A 27,459-nucleotide genomic window follows, 5' to 3' on the forward strand; every position below is an offset into this window, starting at 1 on the left:
GCGTAAGGCGAAATAACAACATTTAGTCAAGCTGTCGAACTCACAGAATGAAACTGAACGCACTGCTTTTTTCACCAAGACCACATACTCGTAGTTTCGTCAGTCCACCGCTCGTGGCAAAGGCAGTGAAATCGACAAGCCATGCAGAATAGTGCGGTAGTGGTCGCGCTGAGCAGGATAACACGCTTTTCTGTATGTCTATTCTTTTTAGCTTACTGAGTTTGTTTTTAATCCAAACATATCATATCTATATGTTTTTGGAATCAGGGACCGACAAGGAATAAGATGAAATTGTTTTTAAATCGATTTCGGAAATTTAATTTTAATCATAATTTTCATATTTTTAATTTTCAGAGCTTGTTTGTAATCCAAATATAACATATGTATATGTTTATGGAATCAGAAAATGACGAAGAATAAGATGAAATTATTTTTGGATCGTTTAATAAAAAATTAATTTTAATTACAAGTTTTCGATTTTTAATGACCAAACTCATTCATTAGTTTTTAAGCCACCAAGCTGAAATGCAATACCAAAGTCCGGCCTTCGTCGAAAATTGCTTTGCCGAAATTTCAATCAATTTGATTGAAAAATGAGGGTGTGACAGTGCCGCCTCAACTTTTACAAAAAGCCGGCTATGACGTCATCTAAGGTATTTATCGAAAAAAATGAAAAAAATGTCCAGGTATATCCTATCCAGGAACTCTCATGTCAAATTTCATAAAGATCGGTCCGGTAGTTTAGTCTGAATCGCTCTACACACACACACGCACAGACAGACAGACAGACACACACACACACACACACACACACACACACACACACACACACACACACACACACACACACACACAGCGCGCGCGCACACACACACACACACACATACACCACGACCCTCGTTTCGATTCCCCCTCGATGTTAAAATATTTAGTCAAAACTTGACTAAATATAAAGAACAGAGATACAGAAAAGCGTGCTATTCTGGCTAGTCAATTTCACTTCCTTAAAAAAAATGCAGTGCGTTCAGTTTCATTCTGTGAGTACGACAGCTTGACTAAATGTTGTATTTTCGCTTTACCGGACTTGTTTTATTTTTCTATTTAAAAAAAATGCAATATTATCGTCTGACCTGTTCATCTTTTTGTTGGTAATCATTGATTAGTCAAGCTATGATTATCATACTCTTTGTGTGCGATATGGACAAACTTAAAGTTAAAACGGACAAACTGTTAAGGCCAAAAAGAAAAATATGTCTGTTTCCGGTAACCCGACCGACCCTATTTTTAAGCGCCGACCCTAAAGTTTTTTTTCGCTTTTCGCAACAAAAAAAAAAAAAAAAAAATTAAGTCAAGTATACCGGTACTTTGTTTAGTTTCAATATATCTAGGTCAAAAACATGTGCTAAATAATTGTAAGTAAACTAAGGAAGCGTTTAAAAAAAAAAAAAAAAAAAAACGTAAAAGAACGGTAACAAAACGTAAGAAAAAGGTAAAACAAAATTTTAAAAAACAACGACCGACCGACCCTATTTTTTTCTGCAATGTTACCGGAAACAGACATATTTTTCTTTTTGGCCTAAACAGTTTGTCCGTTTTGTCCATATCGCACACAAAGAGTACGGTGAGTGTCCTTGCTTTTATCAAATTTGTTTAATCACACTCGTGTGGTGCATATCATTCTGTTTACATCCGTGACACAACTCATATTGACAAAACTGAGAGACCTCAGTTTACAGACCTCAGGGTGTTTTAAAAACTTTGGGTGCTCAACATTTCTACAGCGACGGTGTTCTCTTCGAGGGGACACTATTTCACAGACTGCTAGATTTGACTGTAGCCTAGACATTGAGACACGCGCACCTTCAGTTCGTAAAGACGCTGCATGCATGCTTAATCATTCAGTTTAAATATGTGCACAGAAAATGTTTATATTCCAGATGAATTGCTTGCGTCAGTTGCTAGTTTGCAGTTAATACTGTCAATTTAAGTGTAGTTTCGTTCCGCAAAATTCCAATTTTGAAATTTGAGAAAGAAACATGGCGTCTGAGGTAAGCGAGGTTACTTCGCTCGTTTACTTTAGCAGCGTAATTTCACAACAGTGCAGTAACTGGCGGTATTAGGTGGCAGGTCAATTGTGCCAGAGAGTATTTGACACTAAATGATCACTGTAATTGTGTTACGTTTGTTGATTCTTCCGATTGAAGCAGGTGCCCGCGGCTTGATCTTCAGTGACAATATCATCATTACATGATGTCACAGTCACAATGTGGCGTTTGAAAGTTGAAGTACGCGGGCATACAATGCTTTCGACAGCTGATAACAAATTGCGCATAGCACGAAAGCACAGACTTAACACTATTGTGACTAGCACTGCCACGGCGTTTACGTCCTGCCTGCCCAAGCTTGCCACCAAGAAACTTCCCAAAAATCAGTAACTGTAAAGAAATCTGTCTAGCAAGCTTGAATTAAGTCCAATCACCACCAAATTTTGTGTACTAATTCAAAAATGGATGCCCAGTTCAGTCGTGCTATTTATAAGTTTGTCACGCGATTTGTTTTAGCAAAGGGGGGTGAAAGGGGGGTGAAAGGGGGATAATTTGTGTTTTTTAACGTTTTTTTGTGTGTGTTTTATTTTCTACTGCTTTTTTTAAAAGTTATTTTTTAACAGAAAGTATTATAAATAATGTTATAACCAAACAAGGTGTAAAACCTATGAATTAGCTGAAATATTGTTAACATTGTACACAGAAATAAGGAGACACTACAGAGAAAAAAACAAGCAAATCACGCATTCACTCACAGCATCCTGACTCAAATGAAACAAAACTGTAGATCTAACACTCACCAAATGATGTCTAGGTAATCCATATTGAATATAAGTCACATTTTCACAACAAAGTACCAACTGTACACCTATGAACAATTCCAAAAGGATTTGAAGGCTCCAGCCATCCATTGTTATCAGTGCTGCCACGCCCCCAGAGCTCCTGCACGATTCCGAGATACATGTTCGTCAAGCAGTATCACCGCCAACCACGTGTAGTTTGCCGACTCGTACTAGCAACAACGGGACTGTTTCTTCCTCACTTTCACTGCTTGTATCGCTTTCGTGAGGCGAAAACGATACGTCCGAATCATGCTCTACGGGATCCTCTAGGTCCAACATCCGGAGAATCTCCTCCCGAGACAAGGCTCGCCTTTGATTCATTTTTTTTCCTCAAAAACGCACACAAATCAGGCGGATTTGCAAATGGCAGAAGGGGACGCCAAGTGTATCAAGGGAAACAACTCAATTTATTTGCAAGCTTCAAAAACCGGGAAGCAATCACGAGTCGTGTACCCTCTATGGCTGGTACTGAAAAATGCGCTTCCCGTCCATGGGCGTGTCAGCGCTGGTACTGATTTATCAGTGTCCCGTCGCGAAAGTGTTAAGGGGTGATCGTGAACTTTAGTGTTGTAAATGCATAGGTCACAGTCACAATCCAGTGGTAGTGAATTACAAGTCCCTTTAATAAAACCAAAGAATATTTATCGTGAAATTAGTTAATAATAATAATAATGCAAACTTTTATAGCGCTATTCTAGAAAAAATGTCTACTCTTAGCGCTTTACAATACATACATCGACCAAGCATACTATACACGCACAGGCAAAGAAACCGACCAAACATAACCAACAAACTATACATGCAGTTGAAGGATAGAGCTCGAAACTTAAGCATAATTAATTATTTTGGTCATTTGATCGACGAAAATGACGAGAAAATGCATACGCAATATCAACTAAGTTTCCTCCCCTCATTCGAAACGGCTGTGCCAATGTTTTCCTTCTAAAACCCATGTAAACAAAAGGCATCTGTACAGTTCATTCTCTGACCTCAAAGGATATAGAATGACTTGTTATTCTTACATTAGTTACAAGAGTAGGTTTTAAACTTCTTTTGTTTGTTCGAGAGAATAATTAAAGGCAGATTGAGAACGTACAGAATTTTTCTTTCTGGTTTTGAATGTTTGACCAGATGTCGGACGACGTGTCAGAGCTAGGGGGAGAGAACGATGGAGTTCCCATGAGTTCGGCATCAAGCATCAGCAATGACTTGCAGTCTGAACTACCCAGTGTCATGTCGGAGACGGAAGATTCTAACTCGTACATGGAGCCCTACTCTTCAGAAACTGACAGTTATTTTGGTTCAGGTAAGAGAGAGAGAGAGAGAGAGAAGGAGAGAGAGAGAGAAGGAGAGAGAGAGACAGACAGAGAGAGAGAGAGAGAGAGAGAGAGAGAGAGAGAGAGAGAGAGAGAGAGAGAGAGAGAGAGAGAGAGAGAGAGAGAGAGAGAGAGAGAGAGAGAGAGAGAGAGAGAGAGAGAGAGAGAGGAGAGAGAGAGAGAGAGAGAGAAGGAGAGAGAGAGAGAAGGAGAGAGAGAGACAGACAGAAAGAAAGAAAGACGCACACACCTGCACACGTGAACACACACATGTAATGTATAGTATACACACACACGAGCACCATGACACCTACAGATATAATACTTTATAACTATAATAATAGTATTAGTACTAATACAGTAGTACTCCCCCTTAACGACCCCCCTGTTTACGACCACCCCCTTTTTGACTCACATGCGAAGCAAAAGTGAGTCTATGTACTCACCCGAGTCGTCCGTCCGTCCGTCCGGAAAACTTTAACGTTGGATATTTCTTGGACACTATTAAGTCTATCAACACCTGATGTGGCCTGATGGTGTATGGTTACAAGATCTCAAAAAACATGTGCGGCAACTTGACCTCACTTCAAGTTCAAGGTCACAGGGGCCGTAATTGTTGTCTTAAAAACGACCATTTTTCACATTTTCGCATTTTTTTTCTGAAGTTATCGAGAATGGCAACCTTAGCTATGTATGCTATACAGGGCAATGTAAGCCCTATCTTTGGACACCAGTTTGGTTGACCTTGCTTCAAGGTCAAGGTCGCAAGGGTCCTTTAAAGTTGGATTGTATACATAGTTTGAAGTGACCTTGACCTTGAACTATGGAAGGTAACTCTTCCAAATCTACATATGTGTGAGGGAAATACATTATACTTACAAAAGTGAGTCTATATACTCACCGACATCGTCCGCCTGTCCTTCCGGGCGTCCGGGCGTCCGTCCCCCCCGTCCGTCTGTGAAACCTTTAACATTGTATATTTCTTGGACACTATTAAGTCTATCAACACCAATTGTGGCCTGATGGTGTATGGTTACAAGATCTTCAGAAACATGTTTGGCAACTTGACCTCACTTCAAGGTCAAGGTCACAGGGTCCTTCAAAGTTGAAATGTATATATTTTGAAGTGACCTTGACCTTGAACTATTGAAAATAACTCTTCCAAAACTACATATGTGTGAGGGAAATACATTAGATCTTCAGAAACATGTTTGGCAACTTGACCTCACTTCAAGGTCAAGGTCACAGGGTCCTTCAAAGTTGAAATGTATATATTTTGAAGTGACCTTGACCTTGAACTATTGAAAATAACTCTTCCAAAACTACATATGTGTGAGGGAAATACATTATATTTTCATAATAACTCACATTAGGTTACATATCTTCAAGTTCCAGGTCAGTTTGAGTTAAACTGATATTTGTCAAAAAAGAGAAAACGGGCGCCAGACTAGAGAGAAGTCGGAGAACTGACGTTCCTTGTTCGACTCGATCCCCTAATGACCAGCGATTAGCATTTTAGGATGGAGAACCTTTTGACACAGTATGCACCATAACTTGGATGCAATTAATGAATGTGCAACTCACAATGGCATTAGTTTTCTGTAATTATTTTCTTTACTGAATACATATTGTTTTTCTCAGTTTTATTGTAAAATTGTTCTGAAAGAAAGATCAAGGTCTGTTCAGCATGTGAGTCGTGTGGGCTTTGCCCTTCTTGTTAAGACTGATTTTTCTACCACGGATGCGTTCTACTATATAATGAACCCCCAGTGAACGACTCACCCCAAAACGCGACTTACGACCGAGCTTTTGGGGATGAATTACGACTTTCGCGCATTTTCAGCCGAGCAGACGAAAACACAACATGGCGGCTCTCGTGCAACTACCGCGAGAAAAAAAACCCACGAAATCTCACGCGCGCGAGATCCTAATACATCCAGTTTTCCTCTGTATGCTATCTTGTCACGACGACTTGTTGACAAACGAAGATTCGCGAAAGAAAGAGAAAAGCGCCGACTCTTGAGTAGAGTTAATAAAGTAATCGCTAATCGAGCGAAATGGCAATCCGCGGCGACTTCCTTAGGAGTCGGGAAGACGCAAATCCTGTGTATCGTCAATGATAAGGACTCGGTGTTATCAAAATGGCAAGAAGGATAGTGAAGCGAAAGTACGCAAAGAGAGGTGCCTGTACGAAAACCTCAACGATCGTGTATGGGACAAGTTTAGTGATGCAAGGCGAAGAGACATTCGTGTGAGTGGAAAGATAATTCGGGAGAAAAGTCGTTATGCTTTCCATCAAGTTAGGACATTCAGATTTTACTGGTTGCGCCACAATGTCAAATGTGCTTCACTCAGCGGGGAGCAAGCATTACGCCATGAATAAATTTTCTTTGAAATTTGAGTTAAAGTTGTTCTGCTGTAATGTGTTTGGGTGTGTGTGTGTGTGTTGATATGACAGTAAACTGCAACTGTGTGTGTGTAAACATGACAGTACATAACAGTACGTACACTGTAACCAAATTCATGACCGCCCGGGCCAAAAAATCAAACCCCCATTTTAAGACCCCCCCTTTTTACGATCTAATTTTCAAGGTTTTTCCAAAGTCGTAAATAGGGGGTTCTACTGTACCCATGATACAGAGCAAAAGAGAGGTCCATACAGGTGTGTGTTTAAAAAAAACCCACCATACTGAAGCAGAGTTCTATTTGTATGAACTATAACTTATAAGTCTGAAAAAATCTTAAATTGAAGTCATTTTTAGGATTTGTGTGTGTGTAGGGGGGGGGGGGGGGGGGGGGGGGGGAGTGGAAGAAGAAATTATACAGACTGTATCAGTGTATGTGATAAGGAATTAGATCATAAAAAAATTAAATAAATAGCTGGAAAGCTCAACATATATTACTATTACTAAATACTATGTTTTTAGTAATTTACTTTTAGTGGTCTCCTTTTTGCAAACAATTTGTGTGTGTGTACTATGCCATTGCACGTCTCAATTACAGCAACAACAAATAACATTTAAACAAAATCGGGGCACTCCACTTTCTTTTTTTCAAAACAATATGTATGCTTTGAGTTTGAGGATTATGGATTAAAATGAGGGGACACTATCTTAGTGACTAGGGCTGGGATTGGCTTGGGTTTTGTCCACTACAGGTCACTTGACTGACTCAGCCATGACTGAATCAGTCATTTTGCAAACAAATCAGTCAAGAAAAAAAACTTCCCTTCCACCACGGGACTGCCGCAATTGTGCATTACGGCAGTGATGAGAAACTTCTGAAAGTTAATGTACAAATGAGAGGAAAATTCAATTCTTTTCTTCATTTTTGGCTCACGTAAGTGTAGCCTATGCGATGATAAACTTTGTCTGTCTGTGCGTGCGTGCGTGCGTGCGTGCGTGCGTATGTATGTATGTGTGTATGTCTGTGGTAGAAACTTTAACATTTCCGAGTCTATGGATTACGTCAGTCTCGGTCAAAAGTGTTCGACGTGTGTGATAGAAACTATTTGAAGACGTCACAGTATGACGTAAGAGGGTTAGACGTCACGCAAAGGAATTACTGAAAGTCTCGGTCATTGTTATTGTGAGCGGGCCGAGACTTCTTGGCAGATCCAGGGTCTCGCTTTCCTGCACAGTTTCACCTATGCTTACTGTGTGTGTGTGTGTGTGTGTGTGTGTGTGTGTGTGTGTGTGTGTGTGTGTGTGTGTGTGTGTGTGTGTGTGTGTGTGTGTGTGTGTGTGTGTGTGTGTGACGGAGTGATTGAGTTTGTGTTACTGTTTGTCGATTTCTTACGTGAGCCTTGAAGGCTTCGCCTCTTGTCTTGTTTATTTTTCAATGGTCTTACGTGAAGAGGAATACAAGGTCTGAGGACACACTAATAACCATATTTATTTCAATTAAGTAAGGAAGGGGAAAACAAAAGAAAGAACAAGACAGCAGACAAAAATAAGACGAGCTGACTGACTCTGCTGCATGTCTATCGGTCAGTTGACGGATTGAGACCCATGTGTGTCGGTCTTTTTCGAATTTAACATGGCAAAAGACCCGTGACCGACGCCCAAGCCAATCCCTGCTAGGGTAAGCCCCTCAATTTTAGAAGTGGGAACACACTAAACCTAAGCAATAACCTGATTCTGCATGTTACGTACGTGTTTTTTGTTTGTTTTGGTCCTGGTAAATTAACTGTCACAAAAAATAAAACCTGTCGTGACAGAGCAACAACATACCTTTCTTGTTTTTTGATTCTGAATTTTGGAACGTTGGCAGTCTATTTGTTTTTGGATTTTTGTTGTAAGCTTATCTCTGTTTACAAATTACTGGTTTATTTCTCCGCAGGTCACCACCACAAGGATGATGCATCCTACAAGTCCAGTTCGTCTGACTTGACCCAAGCGTCCAGCAGAGAAGGAGGGGATGATGGGACAGGTTCGGGAAATAGGTTCAACTATCCTTTGCGGCCGGGAATCACGTGGAAGAGAGGGGAACGACTGGAGGCGGAAGATTACCAGCGACACTGGCGAGTTGAAATAAAAAGTTTGCATGAACTTTGATAAGGATACAGTGGAACCTCCTTTTAACAACCTTTAAAAATCTGAGGAAATCGGGTCTTATGGAAACCGGCACGGTTGGCCTAGTGGTAAGGCGTCCGCCCCGTGATGGGAGGTCGTGGGTTCGAACCCCGGCCGGGTCATACCTAAGACTTTAAAATTGGCAATCTAGTGGCTGCTCCGCCTGGCGTCTGGCATTATGGGGTTAGTGCCAGGACTGGTTGGTCCGGTGTCAGAATAATGTGACTGGGTGAGACATGAAGCCTGTGCTGCGACTTCTGTCTTGTGTGTGGCGCTCGTTATATATGTCAAAGCAGCACCGCCCTGATATGGCCCTTCGTGGTCGGCTGGGCGTTAAGCAAACAAACAAACAAACAAAAGGTCTTATGGAGGTAAATTTACAGAGGCTATGAACAGAACATCTGTGAAAATCGAAAGGTCTTAACCAGCGGAAAGTCTTAAATTAGGGGGTCTTAAAAAGGGGGTTTCACTGTATTGTGTTGGTCTTGTTGTGTTTGCAAAAATGTATGGACATATTAACAGATAGGTTTTACTTTTTGGCTCCCCTGAGTAATCCGAAGAGTCTTAGGAATGAGCAGTGTTAGGCCGGCTGTGCGTGGACAAAAAACTTAAAAGTTAAGGTTATCTCGGATGTTTTTGAAGCTAGAGCTTTGAAACTTTGCACACTTCTAGGGTTTGATGATCTCCCGACAGGACACCAGTTTGGTCGACCCTCGTCAAATTTTGGGGTCACAGTGTGGTCGTGTTCGGTACATACAAATTTAATATAGGGGATTTCTTTTATGTTTTTGAAGCTAGAGCCTCCTTATTTCACATAATTGTAGGTTTGGATGATCTCCAGACAAGACACACTTTTTTTCTCACATTTCAAGGTCACAGCATGAACATGTTTGCTGCAGAAGATCTATCAGTATCACAGGAACTTTTATCAAACGCCGTTCGATCATTATTTACTCCTTCTTCCTTACTGTACCTTACTACTACTATTCACTACAAGGAATATAACGCCGGAAGCTCTGCAGTGTCGACTCGCTCCGTTTCAAGCTTCCTACATCACTTTCTGCACCCCCTTCCCGAACGCACGAGGCTCAGACACAAACAACAATGATTAAGCTTTCACTTTAGGCAACAAACTCGAAATAATCGCTCACCATCTTGGAGAAGTTTGTCAAGAACCGGCGCGGTGTCCACACCACTCCAAGCGAGGAACCCGCGTAGTCGAAGAAGCGAAAGTGCAACTCGCGTCGATGTTTTCAGCTATACGTCAACTCTCAAGCGTGTAACACATTCATGCGGCCAGCAATGTGTTCACTACAACTGATGAGGGACACAAGGGCCTCAAAACACGTTAAATAGTGACAAAAAACAACACGTTGGGCTCAAAATTTGACTCAGCCATTTCCTTCCATAAACGCGATTTCCACCCGCGGCATCTGCAGTCAAAAAGCAAGCGACGTTACGATTGGTTAAAATAAATAAAAGTAAGCTTTTTGTCTGATTGGTGTGGGTTGTACTTTCGCTTCTTCGACTACGCGGGTTCCTCGCTTGGAGTGGTGTGGACACCACGCCGGTTCTTGACAAACTTCTCCAAGATGGTGAGCGATTATTTCGAGTTTGTTGCTTAAAGTGAAAGCTTAATCATTGTTGTTTGTGTCTGAGCCTCGTGCGTTCGGGAAGGGGGTGCAGAAAGTGATGTAGGAAGCTTGAAACGGAGCAAGTCGACACTGCTGAGCTTCCGGCGTTATATTCCTTGTAGTGAATAGTAGTAGTAGTAAGGTACAGAAAGGATGAAGGAGTAAATAATGATCGAACAGCGTTTGATAAAAGTTCCTGTGATCAGTATCACTACTAAGAATATCCACTGAGCTATCAAGGAAATAAGTCTGCACTTCATCAAAATATGATGTCATTGTTTGATTTGAGGTCACAGCATAGTGTCTGGGCTTAATTTAGTCTTGGCTAGACTAGTGGTGATGACATCATTCCATGATGTCATTGTGTCAGAAATGAGGTCACTCAAGTGTCTGAGTACACATGTCACTTCTGTCAACTTGGATGGAACTGGGTCCCCCAAAACCCCTCATGATGGTGTTTTTTTCTATCTTTTTTCAAAATTTGGATGGTGTTGATTATGAAGTAAGTGATGGTGGCAGGAAGGGGGCAGGTTTGTTTTTGGGATATTCAAAGGAATTTACACAAGTTCAATGCATGAGCATTATTTAGGTATGTTACAAAGTGCGTGCGCAGCTCAATTTTTAACATCATAGAAAATGGCCCCCTTTTTTCTGATCACTTTCACTGGCTCAGTTTTGGGGTCCTCTTTTCTATTCATGTCCAAATTTACATCACATCGGCACCCTGTCGTTGACGTAGAGCACATTCTTGACTTTAAGATTGAGAAAGATGGCGAGTCCAACACTCTGTAGCTCGCCGGCCAGAATATCGGGCGAAGAAGATGCACAAGAGGTACTTTTATAAAACAATTTATAGCCTTCGAACTCTTATGAGACGACTCTGAACGGTTAGTTTGACCATTTTCCTGCTGTTTCCCAAAGTTTCAAGTCGATAAAGCGTTGCGAAGTACCTTTTAACGGCTGCGCAGTTTTGCGCACGGATTCAGCCATGTTGTATTCACATCCAACATGGCGGTCGGTAAAGTTCGTCTGCTCTCAGTTTCATGTCAAAAATGGTTTCAATTTATCCTCTTTGCCTCTATTACGAATTTTATTCCTTTAAAAATTCATAACTCAGGTTACACTTATCCAATCTCAAAGTTATATATACCATTGGAATGCTGATTTTCTGCTCTTTCAAGTGATATAGATCAAATTGTTAAATGAAGATTTTGAATTTTTTTTGTAACATACCTACATTATTGCCATAACTTTTTAATCAAGTTAACAGCTTGGAAGTGGACTGGCACTAAAATCAGATGAGAGTTCAGGGTTCCACATCACGTAGAATTAAGGGTATAATACCCTTTGACCCTCCAAATCACGTACGAGATGCTCTCTGAAGAGGTATAAATACGTAACTGTTTTCTTCCAAAGAGGTAAAAAAACGTACGAGTCAAACGCTGAAAGGGTATAGCCTTTGCTAGTTTACAAGCAACAGCAAGCAGGCCGCTTGCTCTACTGAGACCACTAAAGTACACGCCGTGTTTGTGCCACTCCTCTGTCGACACTGCCATGCCGTGAAGCAGAGGTTGCCTCCCTTGTCCTCAAACTGCGCGATATCTTTAAACTGATCATCTCGATGGCACTGTTTGCTTTAGCCTATCCGGTGCTGTCGCCTGCTCAAAAAAATGCCTCGCAAAACAAAAGAACAAAAAAATGACATTTCATGGATACACCGATTGTCACTCATACCCTGTCAAAAATCTGGAAGGGGTATAAAAACCCTTTACTTTTTTTCCTGAAAGGGTATGAATACCCTTGACTTTTGGGGTTGTGTGGAACCCTGGAGTTATAGAGAGAGTTCTTGGATAAGCTAGGTAAAAAATACATCCATGGGACAAAAGAGCTAATTGTTTGTTGTTTACTTATAAAACAGTAGTTTGCTCATTTGTAAAATCAAAATGCAGTCTTATATCTCATGCACGGTATGCTTCCTAGGTTAGTGGTTGAAAATAAAACACACTTTCCAACAAGGTTAACGCCTGTCCTTAACTGGGCAAAGTTGAGTACACGAAGTATACCCCGTGAAGCTGGCCGCACGAAGCTTTAGCCGTGTGAAATCGACTTCAGGCTCCATTAAGGACCGCCTTAATGTTGAGTCATTTTGCAGGTACCCCTCAAAGATCATGGCCATTGACAAGGAGAAGCTGTCAGTGCTGATCCACTTTGAGGGTTGGAACCAACGCTATGATGAATGGGTGGATATGAGCAGCGAGCGACTGCGACCGCTCACCCGACACTCGGAGCGCAGAGGCAAAGGCAGACGCTGGAAAACTGTGAGTTTTTGTGCACATGCTCTCCTCTGTGTTGTCTTAAAATACACACAGAGTATGCATGCGTGCACATGAAAGTACACCTGTTATGTGCACGCAAGCTATGCATACGTACGTGCAGACACACACACACACACAGACTCGTGCATATACACACACACAAACACACTCTCTCTGGTTTTCTTTGTACAAGGCTAATGTTTGTGGCTGAGGCGGATAGACAACTCTCTTGCATACACACACCCCACACACTCAAACACACACACACACACTCGTAAGCATGGCCACTCGCAAGAATGGACACACACACACACTATTTCTCTTTCCTTCTCTTTGCATGTAAGGCTGTAAAGTTAGTAATTCAAACACTTCAAAACTGAGCTTAGCAAGCGAGGCAAGACTTTGTAAAACTAAAAGGAACATTTAGATTTTAAAATCTGCACATGTTTTTCAATGGTGTTTGTGGGAGTTTGCAAGAACGGAACATATTTCATTTCACAGGTGTACAGAGTGGGGGACCAGGTACTGGCCAAGTGGACGGACTGCAAGATGTACCTGGCTAAGATCGACGAAGTCTTGGAGGACGGTAGGTGGCCGGAGCTTGAAGGGCTGGGCAGCCGTCCGCTGATTTTAGTCTCAGTGTCTGTGTCTTTTGGAATGAACATGTTTTGTGGAAGATTTCTTTTGTATATTTTTTTGTGTGAGAATAAAAAGATATGGTGAAACTATCCTAGCAAAGCTGAAAGGTATCCCACGTACACTGTACTGAGTTTGAGAAAATATCCGTTCTTTTCAAGATACATTAGATTTAGAAGGAAACATTTTTTGTTGCCAAACTTTGGCTACAGTTTGGGATGGAAGTTCACCCAAAATCACACATAGTGTAGCTCTTGTGGAAAAGATACGCGGTATTTTCAGTGTTAGACTGTCAAAAGTATTACCATTGCACAGGGCAAGTTAGATACACACTGTTTTGTACTTTGGCAGTGGTGTAGCTTGCTTTTTTTTTTTTTTTTATAATGTCAGGGTAAATGGTCTTAATTAAGTTGGTTGCACTGAAGGGGGTGGGGGGGTGGTTCTCAGTATTCAGAGTTCCATTTGCATGGCAACAATGGTATGTGACCTCTGCACATTTTTACTCACATGAGTAATCAGTGAGTCTCAGTAATGAGCAGTGTCTGTCTGTTTGGGCGGTCAGCCATTCCGGCCATGAACATAAAACTTAACGTTGAGGCTAATTAGCTCACGAAGTGTAGCCTATGCAATGCTAACTTTTGTCTGTCTGTGCGTGCGTGCGTATGTATGTATGTATGTATGTATGTATGTATGTATGTATGTATGTATGTCTGTGGTAGAAACTTTAACATTTGAAGACGTCATATTACATTGACGTCACATTATGACGTACGAGGGTTAGACGTCACGCGATGGAATTACTGAAAGTCTCGGTGATTGTTATTTTGAGCGGGCCGAGACTATTTGGCAGTCGTGTCCATGTAAGTAGGCTACATGCAGACAGACAGATCTAGATCTAGTGTCTCGCTTTCTTGCACAGTTTCACCTATGCTCTTTCTCTGTGTGTGTGTGTGTGTGTGTGTGTGTGTGTGTGTGTGTGTGCGTGTGTGTGTGTGTGTGTGTGTGTGTGTGTGTACTGTGTGTGTGTGTGTGTGATTGAGTTTGTGTTACTGTTTGTCGATTTCTTACGTGAGCCTTGAAGGCTTCGCCTCTTGTTTTTCATTTTGAGCCACTGATAATTTCTCTTTTGACTTTCCTCAGGCTCCTACACGGTTCTGTTCTACGATGGCTTCAAGAAGAACATTCAGTCCATCAACCTTCGTCTGGCGCCTCAGGAACACAAACAGCCGGTGTGTGCTCCACCATGCAATGTAGGGAGCATGTTGTCTCAAAATGCACCACAATGCTTCACTGTCAAAAACATTTTTTGGCTTGATAGTGGCAGCAGAATATAGCTTGGAAGTGCTTTGTAAAACCAGTTGATTAAGTTTTGGGGTGTTTTTTGTGACATGAATACATGAATAAAATTTATTGTAGATTCTAGCGCAGCTGAAATTGCCCTGGCGACCACCTCTCGATAGCAACCTGCTCATAACGAACGCTCCGAAGGATCCCAATTGAGATGTTTTTCTATGTAATTCGGCTGTCTGTACATTAACTTATCCATCTTGTATTTTTATTCTGGATTTTGGAACGCTAGCAGGCTATCTGTTTTGGGAATTTAACTATGTTTTCCATTTATTAAATTATTGCAAATGTTGTCGTTTTCAATCTAGAAATTTCAGATCAAGCCACCAGTCCTGTCACCGAAGGATCTGAAAAACATCAAGACCAAGCCGGTCGACTTCAAAGGTATTGTCTGGACAGTATACCAGACCTGGGAACCCATACGATTTAGCCATATTTTGTACGAATGATTATCTAGAATACGATTAGTACGGTCAGTGGAAAACAAAAATGACGAGAAAATTTCCTAGACTACCTTTCTTCACAAGCGCATCCCGAAGCCGATCCAGTAATTCGACACATGATCACAGTTTTTGTCAGTAAGCATTGAAAGAAGCAGTTGTTTTAAATGAATCGGCAAACTTAATTAACGGACGCGTTTGAGTCATGGATGTTCAAATGCTGTGTGGAGTACGCTCATATTTCTGAAAATACACCAAGTTTGTTTGAGAATACTCCAAGCGCAAAACAGGGGTTCCCAGGTCTGGTATGCATTCAGTGCTCTATTGTGGTGTGGTATGCCCCGCTTTTCAGTTTGGTCCCACATTTTTTTCCGGGCTTTCTATGCTGTTTAATAAGACTGCTGTACAGGAAGTTAATCATATTGGAGTGAAGCTTAGAAATTGCTGTGAGCTTTACAGGTTATACCCTTTGCACTGTGCTGCAGTGAAAATCTGCTTTGAGCTTTCAGTTTGTTGTGGGGGGGGGGGGGGGGGGGGGGGGATTTCATAAAGATATTTCCTGTGTAAATATAAACAAAATAAAGAATGTGCATCAAAATGAACAAGAGAAAGATTCTGTGTCAAGATTAACAAGAAACATGTTGTGTGTTAAAATGAACAAGAATAGATTCTGTGTCAAAATGGACAAGAGAAAGCTAGGTTCTGTGTCAAAATGGACAAGAGAAAGCTAGGTTCTGTGTCAAAATGGACAAGAGAAAGCTAGGTTCTGTGTCAAAATGGACAAGAGAAAGCTAGGTTCTGTGTCAAAAGGGACAAGAGAAAGCTAGGTTCTGTGTCAAAATGGACAAGAGAAAGCTAGGTTCTGTGTCAAAATGGACAAGAGAAAGCTAGGTTCTGTGTCAAAATGGACAAGAGAAAGCTAGGTTCTGTGTCAAAATGGACAAGAGAAAGCTAGGTTCTGTGTCAAAATGGACAAGAGAAAGCTAGGTTCTGTGTCAAAAGGGACAAGAGAAAGCTAGGTTCTGTGTCAAAATGGACAAGAGAAAGCTAGGTTCTGTGTCAAAATGGACAAGAGAAAGCTAGGTTCTGTGTCAAAATGGACAAGAGAAAGCTAGGTTCTGTGTCAAAATGGACAAGAGAAAGCTAGGTTCTGTGTCAAAATGGACAAGAGAAAGCTAGGTTCTGTGTCAAAATGGACAAGAGAAAGCTAGGTTCTGTGTCAAAATGGACAAAAGAAGGCTAGGTTCTGTGTCAAAATGGACAAAAGAAAGCTAGGTTCTGTGTCAAAATGGACAAGAGAAAGCTAGGTTCTGTGTCAAAATGGACAAGAGAAAGCTAGGTTCTGTGTCAAAATGGACAAGAGAAAGCTAGGTTCTGTGTCAAAATGGACAAGAGAAAGCTAGGTTCTGTGTCAAAATGGACAAGAGACAGCTAGGTTCTGTGTCAAAATGGACAAGAGAAAGCTAGGTTCTGTGTCAAAATGGACAAGAGAAAACTAGGTTATGTGTCAAAATGGACAAAAGAAGGCTAGGTTCTGTGTCAAAATGGACAAAAGAAAGCTAGGTTCTGTGTCAAAATGAATGAAGAAGATAAAACTTGTGATTACATTTTATAAGCTAACTTTATTTAAGCAGTATCAGTGTTACTTCATGTACTGTGGACCTCTTTTTGTTTTGTTTTTGTTTTTACATTTTATTATTTTACTTTGTTTTGTATTGTGAGGCAATTCAAACGCTTCATTAGTAGCCACAAGATAATACTCGAAAGAAGAAACTTTATTAGAGAGTGGAATCACATTTTAAATTACTTTTGAAGAAGGCAATGACAACAAAACACATTGATAAGTATGTAATTCCATTTTGTTATGAAGGGTATGATAATTGATATGTTAATTATATTGTATGAATTTTCGACAAAATAGTTGTATTGTAGAATTGTTGACTTTCGTCAAATCCAATCGAAAAAGTCTGTCAATTTAGATACATGTGAATTTATAGTATGAAGTGCTGTAGAAAGAGTCTGTGTGAAAGAATAGAGTGTATAGGTAGCAGCAACACTTTTGCCTGGCTTGCTTGCTATGGAACCAACAGAAACATTGGATGTTTTTTTAGATGTTCCTAAACATTTGTTTTGTGATAGCAGACATATGTGACCCTCCACCACGGAATGAGTCGCATGTCACCTTTGCATGATTTTCATATGCGTACATCCAGTGGTGAAAACCGTTTTAGAAAAGAGCGAAAACTGTTTGAGTTATAAGCCTGTGACTAAGGTGACCCTCACACTGTTACCAGACACTCCTCGGACTTATATTAAGCCTAGCGCAGAACCGCGCGAGGTGACATGCGACCAGTGATGGCGCTAGAATGTTTTCAAACTGGTACGCAAACTTTTATGATGCAAACTGTCCAGAAAAAAACGGTAATCTGGTCATTGGAACCAGTAAGAGTCCAACTCGGAGTACTGGTTTAGTTGTTTAACCAGCGGAAAAAAACGGTAGTTCAAAAATCAACCCATAGGCATACTGGCAGCCATTTTTGACTCACATGCGAAGCAAAAGTGAGTCTATGTACTCACCCGAGTTGTCCGTCCGTCCGTCCCCCCCCCCCCCCCCCCCCCCCCCCCGGCCGTCCGTCCGTACGGAAAACTTTAACGTTGGATATTTCTTGGACACTATTCAGTCTATCAGTACCAAATTTGGCAAGATGGTGTATGATGACAAGGCCCCAAAAAACATACATAGCATCTTGACCTTGCTTCAAGGTCAAGGTCGCAGGGGCCATAAATGTTGTCTAAAAAACAGCTATTTTTCACATTTTTCCCATTTTCTCTGAAGTTTTTGAGATTCAATACCTCACCTATATATGATATATAGGGCAAAGTAAGCCCCATCTTTTGATACCAGTTTGGTTTACCTTGCTTCAAGGTCAAGGTCACAGGAGCTCTTCAAAGTTGGATTGTATACATATTTTGAAGTGACCTTGACCCTGAACTATGGAAGATAACTGTTTCAAACTTAAAAATTATGTGGGGCACATGTTATGCTTTCATCATGAGACACATTTGGTCACATATGATCAAGGTCAAGGTCACTTTGACCCTTATGAAATGTGACCAAAATAAGGTAGTGAACCACTAAAAGTGACCATATCTCATGGTAGAAAGAGCCAACAAGCACCATTGTACTAAATCCTATGTCTTGAATTAACAGCTTTGTGTTGCATGACCTTGGATGACGAAAAATGTGTAAAGCAGTTCTTAGTGTATGATGTCATTGCTAGGTTTAGTTATTTGACCTTGACCCTGAAGGTCAAGGTCATGTAAAGGTCAAGGTCAAGCATGTGAGTCGTATGGGCTTTGCCCTTCTTGTTTTCCGGTATTTTCTCATTCCGGTAAAATACTGGTAATTACCGGTTAACGCCAATACTGATGCGACTCATTTTGTGGTGGAGGGTCACATATTTTGTACAGTGGAACCCCCTTTTAAGACGTCCTGTTTTAAGACCCCCCTCCCCCCCCCTCCCCCCCCCCCTCCCTCTTGAGGGACCGTATTATTTCAGATTTTAAGTTGAAATGGACACAATTTTAAGACTTCCTCCATTTTGAGACCTGTTTTTTTCTAAGATCTTTTTGGGGTTTAAAAAGAGGGTTTCCACTGTTCTGGAAGATCCAGAAGAGAGCAGCTTTACTGCAGAGACTAACGTGTGTTGGTTTTATAGTTACAGATGAAAAGCATGCTTCTGGGAAAAGGGCAGAGAAGTTAAAAGGTTTGTAGAGATCGAGTCTCTCTCAATCCAAGCCTATTATCTTTGATGACTTGTCTCATATAACTGTTTTTGTGTGTGTCGTTTTTGTTGTTTTGTTTGTAGGCTATCGCTGTTCTCGGTACACCTTTTTCCCCTTTCATAGTGCTATACCTGTTATTTTGTTTGTTTGGTGGTTGTTTTGTTGTTGTTTGTATGTGTGTGAAAGAGTCTGCTGTTCTGAGTGCATATTTTTCCCTATGTGGGTTTCGTTTTGATTTTCTCTTCTTTTCTGCTTCCGATTGTTACTTTTCTCTGTGAAGGTGTATGAATATTTGTATATGTATATTTATGTGTGACTGTGTAATGCCTGATACAAATATACATGTTTATTCCCCCCTCTGCTTCTTTACCTCTGTAAACTTGTAGAGCTAGTTATTTTTCGATAATGACCCAGCAACCAAACAAATAACGAGCCAGCAACAGCCTGAATCCTCGATAGTGCAATGGGTTGAGAAGCTGTTCTGTTTTGGTACTACTTTTGCGACTGAAAAGTTCCGAACGCTCTATACGTACGAAATATACATCTCTGGAGCAAACAATACACACATACCGCATTTAAATTAACAACTACAGGCCTGAACACATGAATCTCCATATAAAATCCATGAGTTAGGTTGTTTTCTGAATCTAGATCTGCCGTGCACACATCGTTCATCACAAGCAAATTCCCAAGGCAAGTAACTCATACTCTTGCCGACAAGAGTAGTTCCCCTTCTTTTAACGCAGTTTCTTCGACAACACTGATTGCAATCCGACGGTCAGTTTTCAACAATATTTCATTTTATAAACAGATCACACGCAACCAAATGCACACATCTCATCAATTTAAACAACATAAAGCGGTTTCATACACTATTTTCCCCAGAAAACTGAACTTCATACAGTAATTAACGTTGGAACACGGGTGCAAAAGTTCGTCTGCTAGTCCCATTTGACGAAAGAACATTATCCTAAACTATACTAAAACATAAACAGAACACACAATATCTGCCTTTACCACCACAGCAGAATAACAGCATATCTGTGTACTTGATTTTAGTCTAAAACAGGGAAACTGACAAGAAGTGTTAACAGAATGGAATGATTTGCACGGAACTATACAACCGCGCATTAATCGATCGCCTGCGCAGGTTGACTGGTTGAGTGATTCGGATTCGATCAAACTTTCGCACAAAAACTCCTGTTTTCTTTGAATAACTGAAGAAAGGAGGAATAAAGAGGTTACACACCTCGTCTCAGTGATTATTAAAATTAATGGTCTCAGTTCGCGGTCATGAAAAAGCTCGCTGAAGCTCGCATTTTTCATGATCCGCCAACTTCGACCATTATTTTTAATAATCACTGAGACTCGGCATGTAACCTCTACATATATGTTTGTTATCTGTCCGAGATTTCTTTAAATATTCATAGTATTAATATTGATATTTTTACTCCATGTCTACAATTTTTCGTGATGAGCGTCTGAGTTCAGAACATTGATACAACTGACACTTTTGTTCTTTGGAAATCACTGTCTGTTCAATTTGAACAAAAGTTTTATACTTGCAGTAACAGTCTGTTCCTCAGAAAGAGCAATTTACACAAGGATCTGGAAGAAAGAAAATAAACAGTGAAACAAAAACTTTAAGACAAGATACAAGACAGCTTGCATCCAGTGCGAATTTTTTTGGCTGAAAAGTGTCATGCTCTTGATCTTAATATCGATTTGTTTAGTCACAAACCTTCTTTCAGATGGCTTTTCCAAGGTTGGAGATGGCTGATCTGATATTTAGTTACACAGTTATTGCATTTATTTCCCAGTTGTAAGCCTCACGGAAAGAGACTGCAACATAGCGCTTTGATCTTTTTGCTTACCATGTGCATTTTTTTTCTTTTAGATACATGAATACATTTGAATTGCAGGAGAATTTTATCAGTCTGCCCTGGTTTAACACTGCTTTGCAATTGCTTTTTTCCTTTTAATTAAAAAAAAAATCCCTTGTGGCTTGTTTACTTTTCAACCCATTGAAACCGCCAGACAGTATTTAACGGACCATATAAACCATTGTCTCACTTTCAGTTCTGCACAGTTTCTTTCTTTCCGTTTCTTTTGTTTATCTTTTTATCTGTTTTTGTTTCTGGTTTTCTTTTTTTATCTTTTACTTTTCCTCTCTTCTTTTCTTCTTTTATTCTTTTTTAAATTTGTGTTTGTCTGTATGTCTTTGAAATGTGTAACTCACTAACTGGCCATGTCAGGCAAGTCCAGCGCCACCCCTTCCCCCAGCAGCAGCGCCCCTGCCACGGCTAGCACCAGCGCCACAAGCCAGACCTCGGAGAAAACACCAGCCAAGCCACCGCCTCACACCACCAGCGGTCCGAAGAAGACCAAACTGATTATCTCGGGCTCCCTGTTTTCCAAGAAGGAAAAGGACAAAGAGAAAGAGAAAGACAAAGAGAAAGAGAAAGACAAAGAGAAAGAGAAGGACAAAGAAAAGTCGCCCAAGAGCCAGCAGGGCGGGGGAGCAGCACCAAAGAAGAGCAAAGAAATTGTCAAGGTAGTGGCGAGTCTATTCAGTGTAACTTTTTTTTATTTTATCGGTTTTGGCTTGTTTACTTTTTGTTTTGAAACACGAGTTGATACAGTTGATTCTGTCTCTAACAACCACCAAAAGGACCGCCCAAAAGATGTCGCAAGATATGATATGTTTGATGATTGATGAGATGAGGATGATTGTAATGATGATACCATGGATTTCCATTTGGGGTTGAGACTTACTGTGACATTAACAAGGCAGCACTCTAGACTAACTGTATATGACATCAAACAGGGATTTACATAGAATAAAATGTGGTGGGGATCTTTCAGAGTGGTCTTTATTGAGAGCACTGGGTGGCCGAGTGGTAACGACTGGGTGGCCGAGTGGTAACGCACTTGCGCTCGGAAGCGAGAGGTTGCGAGTTCGACCCTGGGTCAGGGCGTTAGCAATTTTCTCCCCCCTTTCCTAACCTAGGTGGTGGGTTCAAGTGCTAGTCTTTCGGATGAGACGAAAAACCGAGGTCCTTTCGTGTACACTACATTGGGGTGTGCACGTTAAAGATCCCACGATTGACAAAAGGGTCTTTCCTGGCAAAATTCTATAGGCATAGATACAAAATGTCCACCAAAATACCCGTGTGACTTGGAATAATAGGCCGTGAAAAGTAGGATATGCGCCGAAATGGCTGCGATCTGCTGGTCGATGTGAATGCGTGATGTATTGTGTAAAAAATTCCATCTCACACGGCATAAATAGATCCCTGCGCCTTGAGTCCGAGTCTGGAGATACGCGCGCGATATAAGACTTCATATAAAAAATGTGGTTGCTAAGGCAGATTTGACTGTATCCTGCTTTTGTTGATTTGTTAAAGGGTAGAAAATAAAATTTAGGGGGGGGGGGGGGGGGGGGGGGGGCGCAGAGGGGGAGCATGCTATTTGCAGTCTTTAATCTTTTTAACATTGAGCTAATTGTGCAGTTAAAGTAAAGGAGCCTTTGTCATGAAGGCTGTCCGAAATCTAATAGAAATCAGTTTTGCTCTATCAGAAATTGTTGGTTTGTGAATTTCTAATCGTAAATGTTTGTTATTCTGTCAGGCAAGGTGGATTGTCATTTGGGCTGCCAGTATCTGAATGATATTTTTGCAATGCCAACACAAATTAACAGCTAATACAGGCCTAATCGTCATGAATTGACAGCTATACATCATTTTTGATCAGGATTTTTGTGTATGTTGTCAGCCAACAAAGGTGAAGCCAGAGGTCAAGGCCAAAGAGGAGGCTGCTGAGGTCACGATGGAGGTCAAGGCCGAGGATGCGGCGGCAGCAGTGACGGCAGTGGGGACGGAGGCCAGCTCCCAGACATACGTACCTGCTGCCCTGCCCATTAAGAAACCTCCCAGTAAGTCTCTAGTTCTTTGACAGAAGGATGTACCCCAGTACTCTCATGTCATTGTGTGTGTGTGGGTGTGTGTGTGCCAATTCTCACGCTTAATGAGTTAAAAGTTGTTTTCCTTTTTCGTACTACAGGTTATTGCAAAATATCCACCACTTGTCAAATAGAAAGAGATAGACTCCTAATATTCCAAAACCAAGACTTCAAAAACATGAGTAGAATGTAAAACATTCACTAATTGTATTTAATTTTATATGTTCCATTCACAAATCTTTTTTTTTTAATTTTTGTTTTAGTGTTGTCACCTGACCGTTTTTGTAGATACATGTATAGAGATATGGGTACTTTATATTATTCTGTTATTCTGAGTCAAACAAAGTTTGTCTTTGGTGGCAGGTAAGAAGCGACCTCGCTCTGGTTCGTTCCCCATAGAGAGGCGCAGGCGGGCCAAAGCGGCGAGAGGGCCAAAGCCAGCAGCTATTCCCGTGGCCGGCGTTGTCAAGAAAGCCAAGTCCACCGACACTGACAAGCCTCCAGAATCTCCTGGTACGTCTTGCACGGTTTGGCGGAATCGCTGCTTTGACTTATTCCTTCCTGAATAGAACAGGTTGAAGAATGAAAAGTCTCTTTGGATCCGTGATTTTGTGGAGTAAACTGTCTTCCTGAGAGAAAGAGTGCAAAACTAAATTTCTGGTTTGGGGGCTTTACCCCTCTGGGTCTCCCACCTGGACCACAGAAAGTTTATAGAGATTACTTTCCCTCAGCTGTTCTGCAGCCTGATAAAAATGTATTGACATCATTTTCACGCGTTTTCATTCCGAACAAGCTTGGGTAACAAAAATTAATGGTCATTTGACATAGCCGTTTGCTGAAAATAACTCTGTCAGGGTGTTTAGCTGTCTGTGGGAGAGTTGTGTTTGTTGAATGTGAGGCGAGTTCCTATGTGCATGTTATAGCAGTCATCACATCAAGGGGTCCCTGTAACTCTTCAATAGCTCTTAATAAACATGAAAAGAGTTGTTTTCAAACATGGTCAGTTATCGCAACCTCTTTCTATTATTCTTCTTCTCTTTCACTCCCTCTAGACATCCACTCGTGTGGCATGCACAAATGCCGCCATCTTCTTTAGGATAACCTCTTTCATGAATTCACATTGTCTTACAGTTTTGCTGTTAGCTCCTCTCCTCCCCCCAGTGGTTCCCTCCAAGGCCTTCCTGGTGGAGGAGGACCACAACCCGTTCAAGTGCGACACCTGCGGCAAGGGCTTCCGCAAGAACCAGCTGCTACACGACCACATCAAGCACTACCACAAGGCGGAGGGTCTTCACCTTACACCTGCCCCGCCTCGCAAAAGAAAGAAGACTCTCAGCACTTGTGAGTTGTGGGGTGATTGGTGTGTTTGTGGGATTTGGTTTGTACAAGCTTTACCACAAGGCACAAGGTTTTAATATCACGCCAGCACTACAGTAGTTGTGTTGTGTTACGATTTGTGTGTGTGTGTGTGGGTGTGGGTGTGTGTGTTTGGCCAAGCTTTACCACAAGGCAGAACTGGTTTTCATATCATGTGCGCACTGCAGTAGTTGTGTTATGATTTGTGTGTGTGTGTATGTGTGTGTGTGTGTGATGTGGTTTTACCACAAGGCTTAGGGCTTGCATCTTACAGCTGCCCCTCCGGGCAAGAGAAAGAAGACACAGAGCACTTGTGAATTTTAGTTGTGTTACATTTTTCTGACAGCGCTCTCTGTGATTTACTCAACAAAATTGAAGCCAGAAATTGTAGTTTTGGCCAAACCATGGGATGTCAAAACCATCAAAGCATGACGTAAGAAATTGCCACACCATGCAGTTCTGACCGATTTTGGCCTGCTGTTACATACTTCTACCCTGCCCAATTTTTAGCACCTGCACTATGTGATAAAGATGGCCCTCAATAACATGAATTATGTGTGTGTGTGTGAACGCGTTTGTGTTTGAGAATGAGCACATACACACTTTTGCTCATGTTTGACTACAAATCGGGGTCTGTGTTGATTTTGTTTCATCTTTGACTGATACAACAGGTTCCACAGACTCGGACATGTCGGTTTCCTCCAAGAGTAACTCTGCTAAACGGCGACGTCACATATCAGAGATTTCGGTTGGCAGTCCTGACGTTGCCATGAAAATGAACTTTGACGGTAAGCTGCCTAGATCTTCCTCTCACTGTGCTAGTCCTCAGTTTTCCCCCATTTTTCTGCATGTTTCATGGAGAGAAAAATGTATGTCCCCTAACCCTTTTCAGATGAATGGAAGCAAGATGTTATAGATTACAACTACTCTGGGCCCAGCTTTATGAGGGTAGTGCCTGTCTCCTGTGCCCTGGCTGACTGATTACTCAGGCTTGAATAGGGTAATGTACCCATTTCTGGCGAGATGGACTGGAGAACACATTTGTATACTTGATGGAGACAAACCTGGTTTGCTGGCGCGAGTGGCACCCTGTTTAACCGCCATGCCACTCTGGCTCTTCTTTTAGGCAAAGTGTATGTGTGGGTAAATAATTTAATACTCAAGTAGTTGCCACAATCGTTAAAAGAAGAAGAAAATGATCACCATGCCGGCGGCATCCAGCAAAACACCCATGTCATTCCGTATCATTGACTGACCCCGACATGGATCTAACAAAGTAATGCTCTGTATTACGACCCCTCATTGTAACGACCGAATTTTGGTTACAATTTCAAAAGGCGCTCAACAGGGGTACCGCTGTACTGTTTTACAAGCATCCAACATGGTGGCTGAGGGGAGGTATGTGATTAAGACTGCAGTAATTGACCTTGACTTTTGCTTTCAGAGGTTTCCCCGGGCAGCACGGCAGTGGTGGAAGAGACTCCAACAGCAGAAGCACCGGTGCCAGAAGTGGAGGAAGAATCGTCAGACGAAGTGGTCAACTGTATCTGTGGCTTCAGGGAGGACACCGGCACCATGATACAGGTCTGTGTACAGATACTGTCCTTCCCCATACACTTGATAGTGTGCTTCACTACAGATCTGTTTTGGGTTTTATATATATGGGATAAAACGTCAAGACTTGTTGCAGAGTGAGATTACTGCATTACGAGTTACAGTGGTACTTGCGATGTGAGGCCCCTCCAATGAGAGGACCTGGCACCAGCCATGTAGTGCATAATTATGTACCTGTTTTTCTGTGCGGGTGAACTGATAGAACGCGTTTGTTGTGTGTGCAGTGCGACTGCTGTCAGTGCTGGCAACACACGCTGTGTCTGGGGTACACAGAGCAGACGTAGTGCATATGTACCCCTGTCAGTTTATTGTGTGTGCAGTGCGACTGCTGTCAGTGCTGGCAACACACGCTGTGTCTGGGGTACACAGAGCAGACATAGTGCATATGTACCCCTGTTGTTGGTGCAAGTGTACTGACACTTTGTTGTGTGTGCAGTGTGACTGCTGTCAGTGCTGGCAACACACGCTGTGCCTGGGGTACACAGAGCAGACCTTGTGCATATGTACCCCTGGTGTTGGTGCAAGTGTACTGACAGTTTATTGTGTGTGCAGTGTGACTGCTGTCAGTGCTGGCAACACACGCTGTGTTTGGGGTACACAGAGCAGACCTAGTGCATATGTACCCGTGTTGTTGGTGCAAGTGTACTGACACTTTGTTGTGTGTGCAGTGTGACTGCTGTCAGTGCTGGCAACACACATTGTGTCTGGGGTACACAGATCAGGACCTGGCGTCAGATACTTTCCTCAGTACCTACATCTGCTTTGTCTGCAAACAGCCCAGGGGTGAGAACTAAATCAATGCGTTCCCTGAATCAGAGTTAATCATATTTAGGCCTGTTTTCTTTACATTTGTTTGGGCTCTTTCAGTCTTTGACATGAATGTTTCAGGATTTACTTTACATTTTATGTTTTGCCATTTACGTCATTGCCGCTCTGCAGAGGATGTTTTTGTTTAGTGATCTTGTTTAAAACGTAGCAGCAAACTAACATAGCAAAAAAGTTGCAAGGACACACATATACATACAGACACAGATGGACACGGACAGACAGACAGACACACACACACACACACACACACACACACACACACACACACACACACACACACACACACACACACACACACACACACACACACACACACACACACACACACACACACACACACACACACACAAGCTGAGAAATGACTAATGTTGACATTAAAATTGGAAGCTATTTCAGGTGTTTTAGATTGACAGAAAAGATATATTTATGTGGATCTGCATACAAATCCCATCCCGGAAAATTACTAATCCAGCCCCTGTAGAGTTTCAGCCTATTTCAGGTGTGCGAGACAGCGCCCGCTATCAGTATGACATGGACTGGTTCCGCAAAGGGAGACTACCTCGCTTCAACTTCATAAAGCAGCCGGAGGCGAATGAAGAACAAGAGAAGGAGATTCTGGCTACGCATGGCTTGGCGGCCGAGATACTGGCCATTCAGAAAGTTATGCATGGGCTGAGAGAGGAGATTGCATTGACGGGGTAAGTGTGGGTAGATTTTCTTTTCCAGACCTGGGAACCCATACTTTTTTACCGTATTTTGTACGAA

The 27,459-nt window shown here is 41.7% G+C and overlaps 1 protein-coding gene across 8 annotated transcripts in view; it reads left to right on the plus strand.

Moving 5' to 3' along the window:
- Nucleotides 1-2,033: 2,033 nt before the first annotated feature.
- Nucleotides 2,034-27,459, plus strand: part of LOC138980131 (PHD finger protein 20-like protein 1) — a 34,236-nt gene continuing 8,810 nt past the window's right edge. The window contains exons 1-16 of one of the 8 annotated variants that reach the window (XM_070352944.1): nt 2,034-2,048; nt 4,019-4,193; nt 8,545-8,725; nt 12,564-12,729; nt 13,228-13,312; nt 14,503-14,612; nt 15,018-15,093; nt 18,869-18,916; nt 21,191-21,495; nt 22,710-22,869; nt 23,260-23,409; nt 24,028-24,237; nt 24,924-25,040; nt 25,697-25,836; nt 26,535-26,649; nt 27,194-27,392. In XM_070352944.1, the coding sequence (XP_070209045.1) occupies nt 2,037-2,048; nt 4,019-4,193; nt 8,545-8,725; nt 12,564-12,729; nt 13,228-13,312; nt 14,503-14,612; nt 15,018-15,093; nt 18,869-18,916; nt 21,191-21,495; nt 22,710-22,869; nt 23,260-23,409; nt 24,028-24,237; nt 24,924-25,040; nt 25,697-25,836; nt 26,535-26,649; nt 27,194-27,392 (2,249 nt within the window). In that variant the 5' untranslated portion in view covers nt 2,034-2,036. Of the gene's footprint in view, nt 2,049-4,018; nt 4,194-8,544; nt 8,726-10,840; nt 10,914-12,563; nt 12,730-13,227; nt 13,313-14,502; nt 14,613-15,017; nt 15,094-18,868; nt 18,917-21,190; nt 21,496-22,709; nt 22,870-23,259; nt 23,410-24,027; nt 24,238-24,923; nt 25,041-25,696; nt 25,837-26,534; nt 26,650-27,193; nt 27,393-27,459 lie in introns of those variants that run through there. The other 7 variants (XM_070352945.1, XM_070352946.1, XM_070352947.1 and 4 more) reach the window with 7 other exon arrangements.

The sequence above is a fragment of the Littorina saxatilis genome, linkage group LG11 (assembly GCF_037325665.1).
Source record: "Littorina saxatilis isolate snail1 linkage group LG11, US_GU_Lsax_2.0, whole genome shotgun sequence".
NCBI classification, from domain to species: domain Eukaryota; kingdom Metazoa; phylum Mollusca; class Gastropoda; order Littorinimorpha; family Littorinidae; genus Littorina; species Littorina saxatilis.